The 15,512-nt window shown below is 40.3% G+C and overlaps 1 protein-coding gene across 1 annotated transcript in view; it reads right to left on the reverse strand.

The window, feature by feature from the left end:
- Positions 1–15,512, reverse strand: part of DST (dystonin) — a 522,678-nt gene that overhangs the window by 32,001 nt on the left and 475,165 nt on the right. The window contains exons 78-85 of the mRNA XM_052648315.1: positions 13,944–14,045; positions 11,133–11,306; positions 10,666–10,821; positions 7,419–7,616; positions 6,959–7,087; positions 4,173–4,343; positions 3,191–3,346; positions 2,797–3,003 (exon numbers count right to left, since the gene is read on the reverse strand). Of these exons, the coding sequence (XP_052504275.1) occupies positions 2,797–3,003; positions 3,191–3,346; positions 4,173–4,343; positions 6,959–7,087; positions 7,419–7,616; positions 10,666–10,821; positions 11,133–11,306; positions 13,944–14,045 (1,293 nt within the window). The remainder of the gene's footprint in view (positions 1–2,796; positions 3,004–3,190; positions 3,347–4,172; positions 4,344–6,958; positions 7,088–7,418; positions 7,617–10,665; positions 10,822–11,132; positions 11,307–13,943; positions 14,046–15,512) is intronic.

The following is a 15,512-nucleotide window of genomic DNA, read 5'->3' on the forward strand; positions in this document are numbered from 1 at the left end:
GTTTTTCCTGAAGAAGAGGAAGGAATATTTTCATCAGCAGATTGCAAAACGTCTTGTTAATGCTTCTGTGGTCACGCCCCACGGCCACTTTGTTACAACTCATTCAAACACAGTCAGCTTTAACAGAAACAGAAGTAGGGCCTGGGGCAGGCAGGGAGATCAGGCAGAACGCCCACCCCATCTTTTGCTTAATAACTAACATAAGCATAGACCGGCATGCTTTATGTTATCCCACAGGTCTCTCATATTGCTTCTTTTTTTTTCATTTGGCTTTCTGAATGCTGTTCTGATTGGAATCTACAATATGACAGAAACGAACATTCTACAGAACAAAACAGATTCACAGACAGAGAACAGACTTGTGGCTGCTCAGGGGGAGGGCGAGGAAGGGAAGAATTGGCGAGTCTGGGATTAGCGGATGCAAACTATTACGTATGGGATGGATAAACAATAAGGTTCTGCTGCACAGCACAGGGAACTCTGTTCAATATCCTGTGATAATCCATAATGAAAAAGAATATATATTTGTATAACTGAGTCACAATGCTACACAGCAGAAATTAACCACAACATTGTAAATCAACTACACTTCAATAAAATAATAAAAAACAATAATAATGCAGGCGTCTGCTGTTGTCTCCTGACAGATCTGGGTTCACTTCTCAGGTGTTTAATTCCTGTGATAAGAGAGAGGTACAAAAAGGATAAAGTTTGTACATTCATTTTTAACAAAAAGGGGCCATTACATTCCTATTTAATGCGAAGACAGTTCAATGTCTTTCTTGTTGCTCTCTGAACCCTCCCATCAATGCCTGAGCCTCCCATGTTGGTTTTATATATAAGAGTGCCCACCGTACCTGAGTTCTAGCAAAACAGAATTCTCTCTGTCTTCAATCTTGAACTATTCTGGTGCTATATACACTGAGTTGGCCAAAAAGTTCGTTTGGGTTTTTCCATGCGATGGTATAGAAAAGCTCGAATGGACTTTTTGGCCAATCCAATATTTGATTTCAGCTGGTACTGTTTCTGGATACCAAACTGGGAAATTGGTTACAAATTATTTCTTCTAAGGAACTCAAGGAAACAGAAACATAGCAAAAACTTGAGCAATCAAAATAAAGTCTGCTTTCTATCAAAGAACATGAACAGTGAAATAACAAAAAGACTTCTGACAACAAGCACAGTGAGAGCAGAAAATGGCAAGGCGGCAAAGGTCCAGTGGAGACCGTCTCGTTAGAGACCTCTCCCCAGGCTCCTCCCCCAGGGGTAATCAACTCAGCAATGAAAACAGAGAGGCCAGAACAGCCACACAGATTGCCCAAGTCAGAGAACTGCAGCCAAGATCTGAGCCAAACCTGAGATACCAGAATAAATAAATAAACAGCTGACGATGGTGCCAGGCCATCTGCAGACAGCACAGCCTGTAACAACCGAGCAGTAAGTACGAGGACACAAACGCACACGTCCTGAGGCTGGTTCTGCTCTCGAAACTGTTTTGAAGTCACTCAAATAGAAGAAACAACATCCCTCTGCACGGAGAACAGTATCCTTACATGTTTAACTGAACAAATTGAGAAAATAAGATGGACTCAATAGAGAAAGGTGGAAGACAGTGGCCGATCGGCAACTGATATCCAAGAGGCTTTGGTGATCAGACGTTCCTAACTCAGACTGCCTCCAGTAGAGCCGACGGAGCTGCACAGGCGGGAGGAGACGCGGCAGGTCTGGCCTGAGTACTGTCCTACAAAAACATCCAGGCTGATTCCATTCCAGAGACGCACTTATAACATGGAACACACCACACTTCCCACTCAAAAAGAGACACCCGGCCTGTAATCCTATCACAATGCAATTTGTCATTTCTCAAGCCTTTAAACATGTTATGCTGACTGCCTGAAACACTCCAACACTGGACTCCCAGGTCATCTACTGCACTGCCCAACTGAACCTCACTCCCCAAATAACCAAGCCCAACACCAATGCCAGACAAATGCAAATGAATGGGTTAGAAAGAGTCATGATAAAGATGTTATTCCAAGAAGTTCCTAGCTAAAAATCAAAGCTATATGCCAAGCCAGGGGGGGTGCATCTTCCTTCTTCCCTGGAGTACAGAAATGTATCACTGTGCTTTTCAGCATTCAGTCTAGAATAGAATATTAATGACAGATGAAGGAAGGAAGAAAAGCTCCTTGTGAGATTCTTTAGATTAAAAAACCAGCTCCCCCCCCGCCCCAAGATTCAAACAGTTCATTTCAAAGTCGGATGGAGCGGTATCCAACCAGAGAACAAAGGAAGGCTTGCCAACAAGTGCACGAACTGAGAGAGGAGAAGAGAACCCTGGTAGCAGCTCAGACCCAGAGCACGCCTTCAGAAAGCTGCGTGGGGGCCTGTGGGGAGAAAGCCTGGTTTTGGAGCTACACAGCCATAGCAGTGTAATAGACTGCCTCACTCTGAATACGCGAGTGGAGGCTGGAAGGACAAAGAAAGCAAAGAGAACCAACAACAGAACTATGGAGGGTCTTTTCAAGCCCTGCTGATAAGGGTCCATCAGTGAGATCAAGCTAAGATCAGTCCCTCCAAGGCTGATCCCCAGGGCTTGGGGCTGCTGCCAGCTCAGAAAGTGAAGTCATCCTCCAGACTCAGGCCACGCTCCTTGCAGGAAATAAACACCTTGGCCCCAGGCCACAACAGCTACACAAGGCACAGTCTGCCATAAAAGGACTTTAATAACATAACATATATTTAATAACCTAACCGAGTCACTGCCGAGTTCAGAGGATCTTTACAGAGGTTTACCTGCTTGGCCCTCTTCCTTGCTTCATCCAAAGACCTTCCTCTCTCCACTAAGCGCTGGACCACTTTCTCCCAGCGACTCTGTACGCTGATAAGCAGATTCTTAATGAGAACGACATCTTGCTTCTGACTGAAATATTTCAGGTGGGTTCCAGTTTTGTCCAGCTCTATGATCTGCTCTCGGTGAGAATTGACTTCATTGGCAAAGACCTTTCCAAAAAAAAAAAAAAGGCATGGTAAGGAAAAATGGATCTTGAAATGCTTCTGGGATGAGGAGCTGGTCTCAAAGGACAAAAGACAGTAGTCAAACCACCAAAAGTATGCTTTTCCCATTAAAACAGCCTGATGTCTAAAAACGTCTGAAAGGTGAGTGCCGTACATCAGGGCTGCAGCTTACCTTGTGTTCATCAATTTGAAACAAGACAGTGTCCAAGATCAGGCTGGGCCGGGAAGCCATGTTGAGGGTCTGCTCTGCCTGGGTGAGCCAGTTGATGAAGTCCTGGAGGGAGTTGTGGAACTCCATGGCCAAGGTGAGAGCCTCTTCCAGTTTAACCTGCAAAGACGGATCAGTGAGCATTCTGTGGTATTCAAGGCGCTCTCCCCCAGTGTGGCCACGCTCTGACAGATCCCCTTTCCATCCGCGCTGTATTTCTGCATAGTGTGTGTATTTCTGCATCTCTCCCAGACAGGTTTTGAATGCTGGCTAACCGAGTCCCTTCAAGTAGAGTGAGAAGCATCGCAGTGCAGGTAAAAAAGAATTTATGTACACTAAAATTATGGCTTGGGAACAATCAGCAACAGAACATAATTACAAAACAGAACGTAGAAAAGGAAAATTTGACATGCATACGATTCATTTTGGGGATCAAAATACTATGAAATATATATACATTATGCTCCGTTGGTGAAGGCACATGATCTAGTATTCCAAGCCTACCATTTTTAGATGATTAATATTTTTAATTCCCTCTCAAAGATTTTTGTTGCGTAAGTGCTTATTTTTATATATACAATTCATTTCATTTTCTTGGTCTCCCTCCCCCCACCCCAAGCCTACACAGAGCCTGCCTTTGGCTTAATAAGTGTGATTAAAATTATTTAACCACTCAGAGTGGTTCACAGGCTGTTGTAAACTATATCTAGTAACACTACATCTATGATATACCTTTCTCTATCTGCGTCTGAATTGGTTCCTTCAACTCTGCTCTCCTATGTTAAGACAGAATACTATTTTCAGAACCCATTAATGTCCAAACGCATACGAAGAATATTTAAACATGAGTCATTAAAAGTTGCACTGACATTTTACTCAGAGATAAGGTCAGACTCAGGCAATGAAATGGAGACATTCATTCTACAGTATTCATCAAGGCACATACTTTCCTTTCATTGAGCTTCGTTTCCACCGATTCCCACTTTTCTTTCAAGTTATTTATGTCTTGGTCAATATTTGTCTCTGCTGATTTGGGGCATCTTGCAAGCATCTGCTGGCCTTTCTGCATCAGATTCTTATATGTTTCTTCTTTAACATCAAAGGCAGCACAGATTTCCTAAATGGAGATATTCCCCCAAATTACATCACTTTTAAGAGAACAAAACCTGAGTTCTTTTTCCACATTATCAATCCATCCAGCTCACAAATAACCCTGACACTCGAAGTTTCTGCTATATTGAAAGAACACCGAAACCTGCAGTCATAACGTTTCTACCAAGAAACCCTAGAAATGGTGCCACTGTTATCACTCTGTCTCACGTATGTCAATATTTTAAACGCTACTGCAGGTCACAGAGTGCAGTGACCAATCAGCTCTGTGACCCTGGGCGAGTAACGTAACCTCAGAGAGCCTCAATTTCCTCTCTGCACAATGGGGTCTCTAAGTCTCTCCCTGGGACGTGAGACAACAACTACGGTACCTTTTGTATGACCTAACTCTATGCTCAGAAGACTTACAGTGGATAGGAGGAAAGACCCAGTATAGTAAGACAAAAGGTGGTGACTCAGACTTTGAAATCACAGAAGCCAGACTTGTGGCCCTATGGATATAATATTCCTCTCTCGTATCACATTTTAACAGTTCTCAACTAGAATGCAGTGTGTATCTTCTACAGAGAATAAAAAAAAAAAAAAACTCCTTAAATGGATTCAGAACTGAAGATCAATGAAGCAATAGTTACATTCATGTAAAAAGTAAGACCAGTTCTATTCCACTGATTTGATTTAATGTAAGTCAAACCATAGCTCTCACTGAAAAATTATATACTATCTAACACTTTCAATTTTAGAATTCTAAAAACTGAGATACAGTCCATAAAAATCACCTTTTTAAAGTCTAGAAGTCAGTGTTTTAGTATATTCGTAAGGATGTGCAACAGTTACTACTAATTTTAGAACTTTATTGCCTCAAAACTTTGTAATTTCTTAAACCTTAAAAAGTTCCTCTCTGAACATATTTACAAAAATCCCCCTCTAAACATATTTACAATATCATCTAATCAAAGCAAAGCTTCTAAATATTGCTAAATCTCAGGAAATAGTAACAGCACAAGTTTTCTAGTTTCCTTCACGTGTAAGAGAACCAACTCAAAAGAACATGACTGAAACAGTATTAGGAAAATCAGTAACTCTTTAGAATTCCTTAAACCATGGAATTCTATAATCTAGCAAATTATATCAGCAAATTCATTTTAAATATCCTACCCAAACCAGACATGATGATATGTGATTTTTTTTTAAATATTCTAAAGATAAGTCCTTTGCTTTCCAACCTTTTCTTTACATTCTTCTAAATGAACATTTAAAAAATAGCTGTTATTAGACAATCATCTCAAGCATATTTGCTCAAGAATTCATTAAACTTATACTTGTTAGACTGTAACAGCTATGCAGGTACTTCTTGGGAAGTAAGAAGATAACTGGAAGACGGACAGATTTATGGAAAAGACAAGCACTCCCAAGTTAGTCAATTACTTTTTCAGTGAACAAATGAGTCCCTTGTGGCACCCAAAACCCAACATATTAACAACAAAACCACATACATAATAATTTTCTAAAACAAGGAAAACAGACTCTAGAAAATCCTCTACTGGACTAACAGGATTCGTTTTAACTGCTCACAGCTACTGTGTAACAAATGTTACCTCTGCTGTATTTCTTCACAAAACCTACAGGATGGCACTTCCTCTCCACATCATCAAATGCAAAATTATCCGCAATAAGTGCAGCTTTATTAGTAGGATTTTACAGTAACATGAGAATTACTAAAGAGGACAGACTTTCACATACAATGGACCATTCCTTTTGCCAAACCCTTAAGTACTTCTGCTTTAATTTCTTAAGATGCTAACTGTAAGCATTAGAATATTGAAAAAGATTTCTGATGCAAATTCATAAATATAAAAATTAGAGGGTTCGTTTCCAACACCTGCAACACACTGCTTTCTCTTACAACTTTTGGAGTAGAATTATGATGGGAAATGAATAGGCAACGTCAATAGATCAGAGACAGTCAAATTTTCCCATACTGCCATGATAGAAAGTCCGAATCTCGAGTTCCATTATTTTTCTTCCTTATCCTTAAGAGAGACAGGGCTACAAGGTCTGAGTGGGAACAGCCCGCAGGTAAGAGGCACTGCTCAGGGACAGACAGTGAAAAACAAGCGTCCTCTTGCCCAAAGCTGGCGGGTGTGAGGTTGAAGGCACAGCCCCACCAACGTTAAAAGGAGCAAGTAAGTCGCTCTGTCTTCACAGGACAAGAACACGTCTTCTAGCCTTCTCTGAGACTCAGTGAGCATGAGCAATACTTTTTCAGGTCATTCTGATCCCTTTTGGGATTTTTCTTTTCACTCAAGGAACCACAGTTTAAAATTTACCCTATTACTATTCATAAAAGTTTATCCTTTTTTGGGGGGAAGATTTGCTTCTAAAAAAAATGCCTAGGCTTCTAAATCCTCTTTTTCATGTATTGACACACTACACTTTAAAACAGAGATTCTGGCTTTAAAAATTCAATCAACGTTCAATCAACAGTGTGTCAACCACTGACATTTCTGCTACAAAACTGGACAGCCTTTAAACCTTCACCTACGGTTTATTTACCACCAAGGCCTATACAAAATGGTCAATTTCTTAATCTGAGGCCAGAGCTGGAGGAAACAACAGAGTTACCAAGTGGGCATTGAGCTGCTCCCTGGCTGTTTCTGGTAAACCTCCCAGAGGCTTGGATGCTAACAGATGCCGCTCGGTGTCGGTCAACCACTGCTGCAGATCCTCAATTTCACCATGGAACCCTTTGGCCTGGAGTGAGAAGAGAGGTTCAAGACAGGTGCCAAATATGGTCACTTTGAAGCCAAAAACAAAGCTTAAGCAGCCTGCTAAGCCTCGCCATGCATTCTGAACAACGGCAGGGACCTCTGGACCACCTCCCCTTCCTCGTCAGGAGATCAGACCACCAGGCTAAGAGCTACAAAGCTGCATCTTCTTCAGCTCTGCACCTTTATCCCACTTATTTTTACCCCTCTCCCCAAGGTATAAAAACTAAACAGGGGTCTGAAAACCAATCAAACAAGGCCATGCCATCTTGATCTAGAAGATTACGGGAAGTTTCAGGATTTAGCCCCTTATTCACCTGGCGCAAGGCAGCATCCAGCTGCTGCTTCCTCTGTTCTGTTTTTTCCAAAACATTTTGCCAGCGTTGATTCAAAACCTCCAGCTTGTTCTGAAGGCTGCTCGCTTCTTCTCCTGCACTTGATTCAATTAGGTCATTTCCTGCTTTATTCACGGCTTCCACAGTGGATTGATGAGCTAATACATCATTTTGGAGCACCTGAAAATATTCCAATAACACTTACGATGTTTGCTAGTTTGTAATATACTATTATCGCTTCTAACGCAATTGTTTTATTTCCTGGTTAGCAAACCTTTTGAAATTAAAACATCATATACACAGAATTTTAATACTGTGAACTTTTTAAAATGGTGGACTTCTTTCCCCTTAGCTTTGCAGCTTTGATGAGTATTATCTTCAATCTACCAACATCCCCTGAAATGATTATGCTGAGAACACTGCTAGTGCTTCCCATTAGAATAGCTTTGCAACTGATGACATTATCTAGAGATTATAGTTAAAAGACTCAAAAATATTCATTTGATTCAAGCTCATTCTACTTGAACTTAATTTTCATGTCTTGGGTAAACAATTTCAAACATATATTAATGTACTGATATATACTTGAATATAAAATGAATATATTCCCATGTCTTACAGTTAGTACTCTTAAAAAGTAAACAAATGATGATCACAGAATATTATTTTATCATCTCAGGTTTTAAGGGTGCCAGAATTAACTCTTAAGTTGAAAGGAACCCCAGGAGGCTCTACTATTACAGGGAAAGAGATTTCACCATCTACTGAGGAGATTTCACCATCTACTGAGAATGCATGAGCCCAGCATTCCATTCAGTTGTTCTCTTACTAGAAAATACACACATAAAATGCCCATGACAGACCCCAGTGCATAATACCTTCCTACTCTATTATCTGGTGGGAATGTAAGGACAGATTAATGACACTTAGATGCATTAACATGGACAACAGTGGTAAGTGCAGAAAGCAACTGCAAGGCTAAAAGAATTTTAAAAGAATTCTGAAAAGAATTTTAAAGAACAAATAACAGCTCAGGAATAGCTTCCTTTCATGAAGACTGTGCTATGTTTTTGGAAACCAGAAGAAATCTTCCTCTATTGTTAGCAAAAGTCTGTGACAATCCTTCTCTACACTCAGATGTGTGTTGCAAAGAAAAGGAGCACCGTGTGTTATCCTGGGTGGGATGTCCCACCCTGGGAACCCCAGACCAGGAGGATTTCACCCAAGGGCATGAACCACCTGTGATGACTGTTCCTCTGACTCCATTCACTCAGATTCTGGGGTATCTGGTGAGGGAGGGTTTTTCGAAAGCTATAAAGTCAGCTGAGTAAGGAGTGATCTTTATAAGCAGCAGGTACTTGGATATGGTAACAGTAGGAAACACTTTCAAAAGTTAAGAGCTCAATATTTTCATAGTAAAAGCAAATGATAATTCTATAAAAGTCATTCTTATAAGTGTTCAGAGTGCCGCTATATAAGCCACAGCCTAGGAACCGAAGCACAAAGCAGGACAGAGATGAGAATATTCCCTCCTTTTCTCCCGAAACTGTGCTGGCAATTCTGAATCCTTGAACTTCCTTTTCTCCCAAAAATGTGCTGGCAATTCTGAATCCTTGAACTGTGACCTTTAGAAACGGAAGGAGAGGGGGAAAGGAAGGATTGGGAGTCTGGGATTAGCAGACACAAACTAGTGTATGGAGGAGGATGGATCAACAACAAGGTGCTACAGTACAGTGCAGGGAGCGATATTCACTATTCTGTGATAAACCAATGGAAAAGACATGAAAGGGATAGATATATACATATTTATAACTGAGTCACTTTGCTATATGGCAGAAATTATACACCACATTGTAAATCAATGACACGTCAATAAAATTAATAAAATTTTTAAAAATGCAAGGAGAAAACATCCCTAACTAAAGGAAACTAAAGCTTCCTAACTCATCCCTGCAAAATAACTGGGCCAGGGTGCCTCATGTTCCCATCTCTACCACCTTCTACAACGTTCCTGTCACTGATGTATGTGAGTTTTAGGACAATGGCTAAGTTTGTGACAAAGTAAATGCTATAAACTCACATTGTGAGAAGAAACATTCTGTCTACATGCAGAGCCACTCTGACTGCAAAGGTATAATATAGAGGTTAAATGAGGACAAATATTGATGATGTGAAGTTAGTTCTAACTGCTTAATCGGACATGGCTGGGTAATGATGGTAAACATAGATAGAACGGCGTAAAAACGGAAGACAAATTTACATTAGGGAACAATTACTGTAGGGAAACACATGAATGAAAAGGAATTAGGCAAGAATAATCAAAAACTGTCTATCATGACCTTAAAGTGCTAGAAACCTATTATTTTAAAATGGTGTTAATATGTAAAATAAGCAAATGTTTCCATATGATAATCAAAGAGAACATGCAGGATAAGATACCACATAATGTGAATGTTAAAAGTTCTATGACAGCCTGCTGAATGTCAGGATCAACTCTACAGGGCATAACTTTTATTCATTAAACCTCATGACTTGACTAAGATGGACGGAATTTTTCACTAGGAATTATTAACCAGTGTCACAAAGATGACAAAAATATGAAACTCTCCTGCATATATCTCAAGGCAATCATGTTCCATTTATAAGCTTCCAATCAAGCACAGGACATGTAAAAACTCTCCTCAACCTAACAAACACTTTTAAAAAGCTAACTCGGAAAGAAAAAAGACAGAGAGACACAAGAAGCCAGTGAAAAGTAAGAGAAAGAAACACAAGGATAAGCTCCAACGTGATTAGAGAGATACCGACAGAAACAGGCAACAAGCCTAAACGCAGCAATGGAGCCGCGAGAAGGGAAGGGTGACCGGAAGGAACACACAACAGCCGGCAAGAAAGCTGTGGCTCGCCAGGCTGCTCTCAACTACTCATCCAACTATGTCATCCAAGGACAGGGATAATCAGAAATTGAAACCCTCCAGTGTTGGTCACGCAGCCCTCCTAAAATTTAGACAGAAATCCCCCATTCTTGCTATTTTGGAGAATAACCACCTTGACCAATGAGAAAAACATTTTGCCTATCATCTTTTAAGGAATGTGCTTATGTTGCAGATGTCAAAGAGAATCTTGGGTCAAAACCATAAAATGCCTAAAAAAGAAACAGGCCAGAAACATCTGGTGACCCTAGCAACGCAGAGAGAAGAAAACAGACAGTGCAGTAACAGCCACGTACGTGATGCTTGGCGAGTTCGATCTCGATGGCCTTGGGGTCTCCTCCAACAGGCTTCTGCTCGCTGAGCAAGCCCTCGGTGTGCGTGAGCCAGGCCAGCAGCTCGTCCAGCGCGTGCTGGAACTGCCCCAGCGCTAACAGGGCGCCCTCCAGCTTGTGCTGCAGACAGAGGGGCAGAAGACGATCAACTCACATGTCCAACAGGACAGACGGCCCACGTTTATACAACACGAGTGAACCATTGATTGCTTCATACTGCAGAGGTCTACAGGCAAAGCCAATGAACCCAATCACATATCCTCCTATATTTTAAGTTTGAAAAAAAAATTTTTTTAATGGCATGAAAAGCAGGAAAAATTCTAAGGAAACAGGCAAATGTAGTGGTTTTCAAAGTTTGCATCCAGGAACACCTTATTTTACTTTTTAATAGTTATTTTATATTAATATATGACCTTGAAATTGGTATTTACCTGTCTGTTGATGATTCTCTCATCCAGACTGTCCCATATCAACTTCAGCTCCATCAGCGGGTCCTGAACAGTGTGCTTGTCACTTTCTTCTGTTACTTTCTTCAGCAGAAGCTCTGCCTGATGGTTCAGCCTCTCCATTTCTATCTGCTGTTGATAAGCCTCTGACTTAAATTGCTGTTTTTTAAAAAAGAGACATATAAGGAAAATTTGCCACACATCACTAACTTTAAACCAAAATTCTATATTAGATCTTTATTCTAATTCATACTTCATATTGGGGTGGGCTGAAGAGGAATAAAATCTAATACAGGGTCTACTGATTTTAAAAAAGGCATAGATAAAAGGAAATTTTCTCACAGCTGAAACCAATACAACATTGTAAATCAACTGCACTACAATATAAAATAACAATTAATTTAAAAAAGAAATCTTTTTTCATTATTCAACGTTTTCTGATGAAACAATGTTTTTATAGTTTTGCTATTTCACTTCTGTCTCCACAATAAAGAGCAAACAAATTTCAACGATGAACTTTCAGTGTCTGATTATACATATTTAATAAATGTTTCAAAGCTATAGGAAAGAATAAAACAAAATATATATATTGGCATATATGAAACCCAGGAAAAAAAATCTCTAACAAACTTAATTTCCTGCTCAAAGCATACATACGTCTTGCATTCTCTGAACACTGTATGTTTTCTGTAGCTACGCTGTTCTGTTTCTTTTTTTTCTTTTTAATTCTTTTTCTCTTTGGCCATGCTACGTAGCTTGTGGGATCTTAGTTTCCCAATCAGGTATCAAGCCCAGGCCCTGGCCAAGAGTGTTGCTAAGTCCTAACCACTGGACTGCCAGGGAATTCCCTGCCATGCTGTGCTTATTAATATTTATTTATCCTATGGCTCAACCAGTGCTGACTCAGAATAACATTCCTCTCTCCTGGTGCTTAATGACATGTATGTAATCATCCTAGCTTTGCCAGCTAATATAAGTTAGCCAGGGGTTACTTGTTAATAGGAAACCGTCCTTTCATAAAGTATTGAGCTTAATCTCTAATAGTAAATAATTAAATAGTAAATGATTAATGAGCTAAGCAGTCACTTCATTTTTTTTTCAAGCAAAATAATAATTAAAAACAAAAGCACAATGAACATTTGCTAGAGTCAAGGTGTTCTCAATAAACTTCTAAAGAAAATCACTTTATCCTCAACTAAGCTGGGACACAGAAGTGAGAGCAGTTAGATAACACCACTTGGCTGGTAAGTGGATTAAAGGGGGTGCAATTTCAGATACCTGATTTCAAGGCAACCACCCCACCTAGTTTGCTATATGCAAACCACTGAGATACATGTAAAATGCACAAACCCTCCACATCTGTAATTGTATATAAAGGATATCATGTGTTTACTACAGGAGCAGACAGAGTGAAAAAAAAAAAACACCATCTAACAATGATGGTAAGAGTAAAGTTCTCAAAAAGAAACAATTTTCTTTCTGACCAAAATATTCTATACCACACTCAAAGCGGAAAACGCTACACTTCTAAAGCCAGATAGTAACTTTATGTGAAAATGTAGAAGCTGATGGAAAGGGGCATGATGCCTCTGCAGAGGAAGACTTACACCCCGCGAGGAAATGCTGCCCCTACTTTGATAAAGGAGCATCAGCAGAGGAATTTGGAGGAAACAGCCCAGCCATTTTCACAGCTGGAGATCAAGAGCCACAAAGGAAAAAAGATTACAGAGGAAAGCAGATGGGAAACAACAAACATCTAGAGAACAAACATTTGGGGAAGCACTGTGATCCCATCCACCCACAGGATCCTCCTTCAGCCTATTAGACTAACTGAATTATTCTGAACAGGGAAGAAAACAGAAGCGTTGCTGTATATGCATGTGTGTGTGTGTCTGTGTGTGTGCACGCGCGCACGCTCACTCGGTTGTGTCAAACTCTTTGTGACCCCATGGACTGCAGCCTGCCCGCCAGCCCCTCTGTCCATGGATTTCTCCAGGCAAGAATACTGGTGGTCATGGCCACTTCCTTCTCCAGGGGATCTTCCTGACCCACGGATCTTCCTGACCCTGTGTCTCCTGCACTGCAGGCAGATTCTTTACCCGCTGAGCCATCAGGGAAGCCAGTGTATGTACCTGTGACACAGCATGCTATGGAATAATTCAGTTCTAAAATCTTTACAGTTTAGTGTGTCAAAGTGTTAGTTGCTCAGTCGTGTGCGACTCTTTCTGACTCCACGGACTGTTGCCTGCCATGCCAGGCTCTTCTGTCCATGGGAATTTCCAGGCACGAATACCGGAGTGGGTAGCCATTCCTTTCTCCAGTGGATCGTCCTGACCCAGGGATCAAACCCAGGTCTCCAGCACTGCAGGCGGATTCTTTACAGTCTGAGCCACCAGGAGAGCCCAACAGTATAGTATACATAGGTAATATGTAAAACACACACACACACGCGTATCTCATCCTAATCTCAACATGAGGACATCTGTAAGGCTATAAATCAAATTTAAGAGTGCTTGCCACTTGGTCCATAACATTTCAGTTTGCTTATCTGCATTTTTGAATTTTTCTATAATAAACCGATATTGATTTGGTAAGAAATACTACTAGTATTTTGTATCCTTTATTGAATGAGCACTTATACGCACCTGATTATGTGCAGGCACTATATTGAACCACTTACATAATCAAAATGAAGCACTTCAATCATGTAACATAGAAAAATCTGCACAACGCATTCCATGAATCAAGAACCTAAGAACGCAACGTGCCTGGTGGATTTCTCAGCCCTTACCATACCTTCAGCTCCTCAATCTGCTGCTTGACGGTTTCAAGATCCGTTCCAATTGGAGACATGGAAGCCAATTTGCTACCTGCAATATCTACCCAGTCAAATAACGCCTGAAAAACACACAAGGTCACATCATTATAACAGTATATTGAAACTACTATACCACCTCAAGTATGAGAGAGAAGTATATTCATAAATCTATTAAGATATTAGACAATGAGCCTGTTTTATAAAAAAAGGAAGTGGCAATATACTGGAACAGTGATTCCAGATATGAAATGGATGAAATCTCCATTTTTGTATCCAAATTTGAAGAAGGAATTCTACCTTGAATAGAATCTTAGAATATCCAGAACTTTCAAGAAAAGTCTATTTGAAAAAAAGTTTTATAAAGTTACCACATAGAATAAAATTCTGTCCTCTTTTATGTCTGCCTAAAAGGCAGACTGCATAAATATAGTGAAAGAAAAAGATTCAAACCCATCTGTTGATTCAAATAATCAAGAAGTTGACTGCTAGGCCCTTGAAACAATTTATCTCAAGTAAACTCTTATGTATTATTTAGATTAGCATTAAAATCCTACACATATAATTATTAAGACCAGTATTATTAACTGCAAAAAACCTGCAAAATCTCCTATAATTCTTATTATTTTTATACAATATAAACATTCTAAAAAGGCTCTACTTACTTTTTCTTTAGGTACTGAATATACAAAATTATTGTGCCACTTATATGAAGTTGCCAGGCCATACAGTCAGGAGGGAAAAACTTTGGAACAAGCCCTGAGAGCTTAAGCAACAACTTGGGAAACAAAATGTGTTTTAGTTAACAAGCAAGCCTTGAAACCTCTGGAGTGAGTGTCTTCAGCTTTGGACACTGAGCTACAGTTCAGTCCATCACTGCCCTTCATCCCCAAGGTGATGCTATTGATCTAGGATCAGTGGGACCTCTGAAGGGCCTTGTGTTTCTATCAGTAGTGATGAGAGTAAGCCTCCGTGTCCAGCTGGGACCTTACCCCCGCCCCCCACCGCCCAGGGCTATTGATGGCAGTGCCATCTCCAGCCCAGAGAGAGACACAGTCCCAGGGACCCGCCAAATAGATGTGAGAATCACCCGCTGGCCTTGCAGACAGAGCTGGAGCCTGACAGGTTACTGGCTGCTGATACCCAACCAATAATTGATCACACTGGTTTAAAAAGAAAGGCAGGAGAATTATAATAAGGTGTCACTTGTAGTGAATTTTTAAAAATATATTTATAAGGTTCAAAACACTTCTCAGCTGGCATAAAGCTGGGCTTGTGATATTTATTTTTATAAATTTAGAAATGAAGTCGCCTAGTCAAAGGGAAAAGATGTCCTCATCTGAGCTTTACAAACAATATTCTCTTAGTGTTATGGAAATATTTAGAGAGGCCTTTCCCACATGGTTGGATGAAGGCTTCAAGCTCCTGCCACCCTGTCAGGAAATGGAACAACGTTAAGCAAAGTGGGGAGAGAAATGTCCCTGAGTTGGCCTCAACTGACAGGAGAATTTTTAACATTAAAGAATAAACTAAAAAACTGGTTAGTGAAC

The sequence above is a fragment of the Budorcas taxicolor genome, chromosome 11 (assembly GCF_023091745.1).
Source record: "Budorcas taxicolor isolate Tak-1 chromosome 11, Takin1.1, whole genome shotgun sequence".
Lineage (NCBI taxonomy): Eukaryota > Metazoa > Chordata > Mammalia > Artiodactyla > Bovidae > Budorcas > Budorcas taxicolor.